The sequence below is a fragment of the Gossypium hirsutum genome, chromosome D06, assembly GCF_007990345.1.
Source record: "Gossypium hirsutum isolate 1008001.06 chromosome D06, Gossypium_hirsutum_v2.1, whole genome shotgun sequence".
Lineage (NCBI taxonomy): Eukaryota > Viridiplantae > Streptophyta > Magnoliopsida > Malvales > Malvaceae > Gossypium > Gossypium hirsutum.
The window spans coordinates 59,152,320-59,162,042 of NC_053442.1; the positions used below are offsets into that span (position 1 = coordinate 59,152,320).

Sequence of the window (9,723 nt, forward strand, 5' to 3'; positions counted from 1 at the left end):
GGTTGAAGAGGTTCTGACCCAAGAACCACTAAGTACACCAGAACCAGTTGCAGTTGCAAGGCCACGGAGAGAAATTCGTAAACCTGCTCGATTTACTAATATGGTGGCCTACGCCCTTCCCATTGTTGATGATATTCCTATCACTTATCAAGAAGCAATGCAAAGCTTAGAAAGTGATAAATGGAAAAGCGCCATGGATGAAGAAATGCAGTCTCTCCTGAAGAACAATACTTGGGAATTGGCACAATTACCGAAAGGTAAAAGGGCAATCGGATGCAAGTGGGTATTCGCAAAGAAATATGGATCTCCTAGTAAGAAGGATATTCGCTACAAGGCAAGATTGGTAGCTAAGGGCTACGCTCAGAAGGAGGGAATTGACTATAATGATGTATTTTCCCCTGTTGTGAAGCATTCCTCCATTAGAATTTTGTTGGCCTTGGTAGCATAGTTGAATTTAGAACTAGCTCAACTTGATGTTATGACGGCTTTCTTGCATGGTGAGTTAGAAGAGGAGATCTATATGACTCATCCCGAAGGATACACAGATGCTGGTGGTAGAAATTGGGTTTGTAAGCTGAACAAATCGCTATATGGATTGAAGCAATCCCCGAGGCAGTGGTACAAGCGATTTGATAGCTTTATGAGAAGGCAGAAGTACACAAGAAGCAAATATGACAATTGTGTATATTTACAGAAGCTGCATAACGGATCTTTCATTTATCTACTCTTGTATGTTGATGATATGTTAATCGCTTCGAAGAGCCAAAATGAGATAGATAAGCTGAAGGCTCAGTTGAATCAAGAGTTCGAGATGAAAGATCTAGGTGAGGCCAAGAAGATTCTCGGCATGAAGATAAGTAGAGATAGACCGAGAGGCAAGCTCTGTTTAAATCAGAAGCAATATCTGAAAAAGGTATTACAATGTTTTGGTGTAAATGAAAACACAAAACATGTAAGTACCCCACTTGTTTCTCATTTGAAACTTAGTGCTCAATTATCTCCGAAGACTGAAGATGAAAGAGAATATATGGCGAAAGTCCCATATGCTAATGCAGTTGGGAGTTTGATGTATGCGATGGTGTGTACGAGGCCTGACATTTCACAAGCTGTTGGAGTTGTGAGCAGGTATATGCATGATCCTGGAAAAGGACATTGGCAAGCTGTGAAATGGATTCTACGGTATCTTCGAAAAACCGTAGATGTTGGTTTAATTTTTGAACAGGATGAAGCACTTGGTCAGTTTGTAGTTGGATATGTTGATTCCGACTTTGCTGGTGATTTAGATAAACGTCGTTCAACTACGGGGTATCTGTTTACTCTTGCGAAAGCCCCAGTGAGTTGGAAGTCTACCTTACAGTCTACAGTAGCTGTGTCTACTACAGAGGCAGAATATATGGCAGTTACAGAAGCTGTTAAGGAGGCTATTTGGCTTAATGGATTGTTGAAAGGCTTAGGAGTTGTTCAAAGTCACATAAGTTTATATTGTGACAGTCAGAACGCTATTCATTTAGCGAAAAATCAAGTCTATCATTCAAGAACCAAGCATATCGACGTAAGATATCACTTTGTGCGGGAAGTCTTTGAAAAAGGAAAAATTCTACTTCAGAAGATTCCGACAGCAGATAATCCCGCAGATATGATGACCAAGGTGGTAACAACAATCAAGTTTAATCATTGTTTGAACTTGATTAACATCCTGAGAATTTGAGCACCTTTAGGTGTATGGCACTCGAGAGCGCATTTGGAGGCACTACAAAAGATAGCTTTATCGAATTTGGGGAGTTGAAGGAAGTATGTGAAGATGTGATTATCCTAATCAAATCTTCAAGGTAGAGATTGTTGAAAAGACAAATTAAAAGGGGTGTTGAAAAGTCAAAAAAAGGGAGGTGCAAGTGGCACCGAAAGAAAAAAATGGTAGGCAAGTTGTTTAAAGTTGAATGGGATAATTGCAATTTTGGTCCCTAATTTTTTAGGCCATTTGCAAGTTAGTCCCTGAACCTCAACTATAAATAGGCCTAACCATTGCTCATTTACACTATCCCAACCAATCTTTCTCTCTTAGTTTTCTCTCTTCTCCCATTTGAGAATTCTTAAGGAATTCTATTTGTTTGTAATATTTTGGAGATAGTAAAGTTATCATCTGGTGTTAGTGCCCGAGGACGTAGGTATAATTTACCGAACCTCGTTAAAACTCTTATGTTCTTTTTGTCCTATTTTTCTTTCAATATTTGAGGGTATAATAGTAGTATTTAATTGTGCTATTAAATTACGTTAGAAGGAATATTCTGACTAAGGAAAGACTTGGTATTTAAGAGATCCTTGTGATCCACCTCTCTTCCCTGGGAATTGAACTTTGTGTGATTTTTTAGTACAATAATTTACACGCTTCCGACCCTATTGGAATAACAGTATATATTTTGGTATTTTTTATGGTTAAACAAATATTCTACAATTTTTTTAGTCTATTTTAAATGTGCTTAATCTTTGTCCAATAATATAAAAATATCACATCAATACATATTTTAATTAAATAAGATGGTTGAATTATTTGATGAAATTAATGGAAAAAAAAAGTTGATCTAGAGATTAAAACAGGGGTGAAGCAAAAAAAAAAAAAAACAAAGTCGAAATTAAATTGTATATTTTTACAATAGTAAAAATGTAATTTCATCAGTTTAATATCTATATCTTTGTAACTTTTAAAAGATTAAATTAAAATTTTATCATTTTTAAAAAAGTAAAAATACAATTTTACCTTTACTAATTTAAATTTTTATAAAATTTAAAGGATCTAAATAGAAAAATTTCCATTTTACCCGCCTGCTAAGCCCCTCAACTAAAACATGCATGCTAAAAAAAAAAACCAAAGAACACATGTTGGAAAAGTAAAAACTTAGAAATTTAATCTTCAATATTTTTTTCTTAACTAAATTTGATTATTAATATTTCTAAAAGAGTTAAATTGCTTTAATTTTTTAAATAAAAATGCTAATTAAATTATTAATTTTTTAACGATTTTGACATGACAATTTGTATAATAATTCATGTATATTTTACATTAACATAACACTAATTATTTTATATGTTTATAAAAATTCAAAAGAATAATATAAAATGCTGCTGATGTGAAATTTAATTTAAAAAAAAAAGTAGGGAATGGGCAATAGCAAGATGTTGGGTGAGGGAAAAAAGGGTTGATCAGAAAGCCTCTTTCCCTCTTAAGATATGTTAAATAGTGATGTAACCGTAGGCCATGCATCGAAAGCTGAACAATGACTAAGCATTAGCCAAATATTTGGGTGCCCGAAAATGTGAAAGGAAAAGTAGTGAGAAAGAAAGTGCTAAAATATTATAGTTAAAAACAGTTGGTGAGTAGTGGCTAATGAAAAATCGTAAGCAAGCTCCATTCATCTCAAAACCTACTCTCCGTATTCTTCGTATCTTTCATATCTTTTCATCCACCCTCTTCAATTCTCCACATTTCCCTCCTCCAGCATAAACAAAAAGGTTAATGTTGATCAAGGCCAAAAGCCAAAACAAACCATGGGTGATTCATCTCTCAGTGATTTGAAACCTGAATACAGGGTTGATGGATCATGTTGGAAATTCGTTCCAGTTATTTCAGAAGGATTTTTTAACCAGAGACCTGGTGACATTTTCAAACATCATCTCATTCTCTTGCAACTTCAATTAGCTGTCATTTTCACCCTTGCTGCCATCATTCACTTCTTTCTTGGTCGCTTCTATTTGCCTCGTCTTATATCTGAAGTGCTGGTAGTCACCTCTGAGCTTATGTGTCATTTTCATCTATTTTACATATATAAGATGTTGTACGTTGTTTTGTTTTGTGAATATGACAGGCAGGGGTAATTCTTGGACCGACTGTTCTTGGTCGATTCTTTCCGGACATATCGGCAGTTTTATTCTCCGAACAATCGGTGAAAGTCCTGGCTACATTGACACGGTTCGGGTACTTGTTTTTCATGTTTTTGATTGGTGTGAAGATGGATGTAAATCTAATCAAGAAATCAGGTAAAAGGGAATGGACTATAGGCACCATGGTGATGTTATTCCCCCTTCTGGTCACTGTTATGATTGGGAGACACATAAGCATAGTGGTGGACAAGGTGGATGCACAAAGCGCCCAGTACGAGGTTTCGTTCTTCACTGGCGTACTAATGCTAACCTCATTCCCTGTGGTAGCCATACTTTTAATGCAACTCAAGATCATTAACTCAGAGTTGGGACACCTTACATTGTCATCAGCATTGATTAGTGACATGGTAAGTTTAGTAATGGTAAATATAGGTAACTACAGGGTAATAATGTTATTGGCATCGTTACGTGTAGCTCTCAAGTCTCTGTTCCTCGTTGCCGTCCTTATCGTGTTTATCCTAACGGTTTTACAACAAATGTTATACTGGATCATCAGAAAAACTCCTGAAGGAAAGCCTGTCAAAGATGCGTACATTTTCTTTGTTGTTATAGCATTACTAGTTGTTGCAATAGTTGGTGAAAATGTTGGACTTCAATACATGTATGGTCCTTTTATACTAGGCTTGACAGTGCCAACAGGACATCCCTTAGCTTCAACTCTGATAGAAAAACTAGACACTATAGTATCAGGTTGGATGCTGCCACTTATGTCGACTTATTGCGGATACCGATCAAATCTATGGAACCTCAACAGACTACCTCCTTATTGGATAATGTTCGCAGTAACTTTCGGTTTTTTTCTGAAAGTAGCCTGTGGGTTCATTCCTGCATTTTGTTTCAAAGTGCCTTGTAAGGATGCTTCAGCATTGGCATTGATGTTGGCTGCCAAAGGCATTGTTGAATTAGGTACTTTTGCAACCAATGCAGAAAAGCAGGTACTCCCTGCTAGGAATTCTTTTAAAGCACTTTTTTTTTTTTAAAAAAATTTCTTTTTGCTGATAAGCCAATGCTGTTTTGTTTCAGTCCACCGTTACTCAAGAATTCACCTGGGCTGTAATAATTGTATTCATTTTCGCAGCACTTGTGCCGATACTTACCAGAAAGCTTTATGATCCATCAAAGACATACGCAGGTTACCAGAAAAGAACCGTGTTGAACTCTTCCATAAACGAGGGTGTCCGAATGCTAGCCTGTGCTCATAGACAAGATGATGCATTGTCTGCGATCAAGTTACTTCAACTTTCAAATCCTAGTACCGGGAGTCCCTTGTCGGTTTACGGGCTTTACTTGGAAGAACTAGTGGGTGGAGCGAGTCCTCTCCTTCTTAATCATCAATTAGGCCAAAGGAGTTCTAGCGATGGCGGTCGTTGGCAACCAATCATCGATGTTTTCAATTACTTTAAGTCCCAAAGTAGTAAACCAACTCAAGTGCATGTCTACACAGCAATATCACCTTCCTCATTGATGCATGAAGACGTTTGTTGGGTTGCCTTTGATAATTTAGTAGCTTTAATAATACTTCCATTTCATAGGAAATGGAACAGGAAAGGGAAACTAATCTCTGATTCCAAAGATTTGAGGGACTTCAATACTAAAGTGATGAACAAGGCTCCTTGTTCAGTATCCATTCTAATCGATCGTGACCGAGGTCGTAATTCATCGATCATAGACGAATCATCCACATATAATATATGTGTGGTTTTCTTGGGTGGGAAGGATGACAGAGAAGCTCTTTCCATTGCAAGAAGGATGAAAGGATGGCCTTCCGTTTTCCTAACCGTTATTAGGTTAAAGGAAACCGAGGATATGATCACAGGATGGGAGGGTATGATGGATGACGAATGCTTGAGAGACATTAAACACCCAAGCAATGAAAATGGTAATGTTTTGTACAAGGAAGAGATAGTAAGACATGGAGCAGATACATCTGCACTCATTGGGTCCTTATTGGATGAAAACTTTGATCTTATATGTGTGGGACGACACTCACAATGTGACTCACCACTCATAGAAGGCTTATCAGCATGGACTGATTTACCAGAGCTTGGGACCATTGGGGACCTGTTAGTTTCTGCAGAGATCAGTAAACCAATATCTATCCTTGTGGTTCAACAACAGGTTATTGAAAAATGAGTGTAACTTTCACTCTTTTTTCTGCCACACAATGGAAGTGTTGCTTGCACTCTTTCAGGTCCTAATGCAAATATCATTGCTTTAAATACGCAACTAACCCAAAGTGAATCCAAGAAAATGCCATTGGATTGGGATTGTAACATTTAGCCCCTAATTGGTTTATGGGGGGATTTTCCCATGTGCTAATACGCTCCTTGTATAAGTAACTCAATAAACCCTAACAGAAAGCTTGTAAGAATTGTACTAATTTCTATTATCATGGAATCAGAGTTGCTTCATTTCTGCCTTGTGAACACCTGTTTTTATCTACCCTTTCTTTCAATTTCGATATTTTATGGTAATTTTGTTTGGAAATGGAATTTTTTTTGTACAATTCTTATTTGAATTGAGCTCATGGTATAATATAAACTTTCCTTAAATATATTTTTGTATATAAAATTTTATATTAGGTTATATAAAAAGTTTAGAATTTTATTTAACACGCATATAAAAATATATAATAAAATTTTCCCATAACATAGATTAAATAAATTTTATAAAATATTTTATTTGATATATTTTTGTATATAAATTTTATACGATTGTATAAAAAAATTTAAAATTTTATTTTAACTACATAGCTAATATCTTTAAAAATCATATATAATTGTATAATATTACACTATACAAAATATATAATAAAATTTCTCACACCCATTTGGGAAAATAAATATTTCATATATAAATATTATACTTAAAAAATAATGATATTTGAAATAATTATTTTATTTTATAATATTATAATTTATCATACTCACAATAAAAATGAAAGAAAATAAGTATTTGACATATAAAAATTATATATAAGAAAACATATGTATAAAAAATTAGTTGATGTTTTAAAAATAAAATATATTTAGCATATATATAGTGAAAATACATATTTTCATTATATAATTACATATTTATTATTTTATCTATATAAATAAAAAATTATTAATTAAACACATTAATTAAAAATTAAAAAAAAACTTAAAAACAACATAAACAAAATATGCTTGAAAGGAGATTTGAACCCAAGCCACGGGCAAAACACCATTAAAAGCCCCCTTTTTTTTTTAAATTTATCGAAATGGGCCCGGTATTTTATTATTTACCGAAATGACCTTTTTTCTCGAAAGCGCGTCCACGTCAGCGCAATGTCAGGGGACGTGGCAGAAAAACGCGTCCCTGAGGGCTCGATTTGCTTACGTGGACAGAAATCGCTCCCTCAAGGGCGCGTTTTGCTGCCACGTAAGCGCTCCCCTGGGGACGCGTTTTGCCCGTTTCTACCAAGTTAGGTTTTGGGTTTTTAGGGTTAGGGTTTTTAAGATTTTTAGGGTTTTGGAGAAAAAATTAAATGAATAAGGGGTTAGGGTTTAGAGTTTTTTAATTAAATTAATTATAATTTTTTCAAAATTGGATTAGGTTTCGTGTTTATGGTTTTTTAAGAAAAAATCAATTAAATTAGGGTTTAGGGTTACGTGAGTAATTTAATTAAAAATTTATTAAGGAAATCGCTCCCACGTGGATGCGCTTTTGATACAGTAGGTCCTGAAAAAATAATTTCGAGTTGACGTTTCTGAGCAAATAGTATAAAAACGCTTCAAGCAGGATGCTTTATCAGAAGAATTTCTAAAATCGCTTCCACGTGGACACGCTTTTGCTACAGTAGATCCTGAAAAAATAATTTTGAGTTGACGTTTCTAAGCAAATAGTATAAAAAAGGCTTCAAGCAGGATGCTTTATCAAAAGAATTTTTGAAATTGCTCCCACGTGGATATGCTTTTGCTACAGTAGCATGTTTGGGCTGAGGCTATAAATGAGGCAAAAAATGTTCTCAGATTGCATAAGTTGCAGCAAAAACAATTTAGAGAGGCTAAGAAGGTTAGAAACTAAAGATGAGTGTACGTATTAGTGTTGTTATTTACTATGATGGCGAGGTTTGCCACACCGAGAATGGTGTTGTTTTTTATCGAAGAATACAGTGCGACTGGTTTTTAACCAGAACATAGATTTGATAGAACTTCGTAAAAGAATTAGGCGTAAAATTTTCGGAACGACGCCAATGAAAGTTCTGTGTATTACGTATCGATTTTGTTTTTTTGTTGATCCGGTGACATATGACTCGTTCAACATAAAAGATACTCGTAGCTTGGAGGCAATGGTGCAGAACCATTTTGCTAGTGGAGCACCTTATATTGAGTTATATGTACAATTTACATCGCCAAATGATGTACTTGCGACTGGTGTTCGAGAGGTATACACGACCCTTGGCTGACACTTGGTTAGCGGGTTACAAAACATAGAGCAGCCCATGTTTGGTAGCGGTGTGGAATGCACATCCCCTGTAAGACACTCTATCGGTGGATGGGACATGTACGTCGGTGGCTCGATGTATGATGCTGGAAATACGTATTGAGGAGCGACATCAAGTTCTAGTGGTTGGCAATCTACGTCCAATTGGGGACGTTATGAAATGCCCAGAAGAAGGGATGATGTACTCCCTATGACGTCTACCGGTGAGGGGACCTCGTACATTACAGATGATGCTGGGTTAGAAGATGACTCCGATGTGGATCCACCTCGAGAGCCAGGGTCCGATGGTGAAGAAGTTGGTTATTTTGTGAACTGGAGCCTATTCCAACAGAACTTGAAGATACTGAAAGGAGTTCAGATGAAGAAGAAAATCCACGATTTAGAGCATACTCACCTCCAGCCCACATGCATAATGTCGATCTGTCTGCAGATGATGCGTTAGAGTTTTTAGAGCTACCACACAGGTTGCGTGATCATACAAGTTCGGGGCTGGATTCGGGTGAATTTGAAATTGGTAATCAGTTTTCCAACAAGGATAGTTTTATTGGTGCTTTGAAACAACATAGCATCACTAATGGGGTTAACTACCACGTGGTTAAATCCAAATATGATAATTTTGAGGCAAAGTGTGCCGTGTAAGATGTCACATATTCATGGAAAATCTACGCCTCGTTGAGGAAAAAGACAGGGTTGTGGAAGATAAAAAAGTACAAAGGTCCACAAACATGTGCTGTAGGTACAGTATTGACGGTTTCTGAATAATACTGTTATTATGTAATGTTGCATTATTTAATGTACTCCATTTATAGGTGTTTCACAAGATCATCCCAAGATGGATTCAGCTATGTTAGCTAGCTTGATACTACCCACGGTGAAGGCAGATCCCAGGACTTCAATGTCGACCTTAATTGTCAATATTCGTAGCCAAATGGGGTACACGCCCTCTTACCGTAAGGCTTAGATAGCTAAGCAGAAGGCGTTGGAGAAGATGCATAGTGGGTGGGACGCTTCATATAATGAAATATGGCAGTGGTGTCAAGTGCTAGAGAGATACGTCCCAGGTTGCATCACAGATTTTGAAACGAAACATGCGTACTACAACGGCCGGTTGTTACGTAGATGCCAAGTGTTCAAATGCCTGTTTTGGACCTTTAAGCAATGTCGAGATGCATTTCCATACTGCAAGCCATTGGTACAAATTGACGGTACCTTTATGTTTGGTATGTATACAAATCGACTATTGCTTGCAGTGGCAGAGGATGGCGGTGGGAGAATTCTTCCAATTGCGTTTGCAATAAAACCGGAGGAGTCATCTAA

The 9,723-nt window shown here is 36.3% G+C and overlaps 1 protein-coding gene across 1 annotated transcript; it reads left to right on the forward strand.

Annotated features, from left to right (window-relative positions):
• The first annotated feature begins 3,402 nt into the window (after positions 1-3,402).
• Positions 3,403-6,364, forward strand: LOC107899837 (cation/H(+) antiporter 4). The gene is made up of 3 exons (XM_016825586.2): positions 3,403-3,774; positions 3,861-4,871; positions 4,960-6,364. Exons 1-3 carry the CDS (start codon positions 3,544-3,546, stop codon positions 6,067-6,069), a joined length of 2,352 nt encoding a protein of 783 aa, XP_016681075.2. The 5' UTR covers positions 3,403-3,543; the 3' UTR covers positions 6,070-6,364.
• The last annotated feature ends 3,359 nt before the right edge of the window (positions 6,365-9,723 follow it).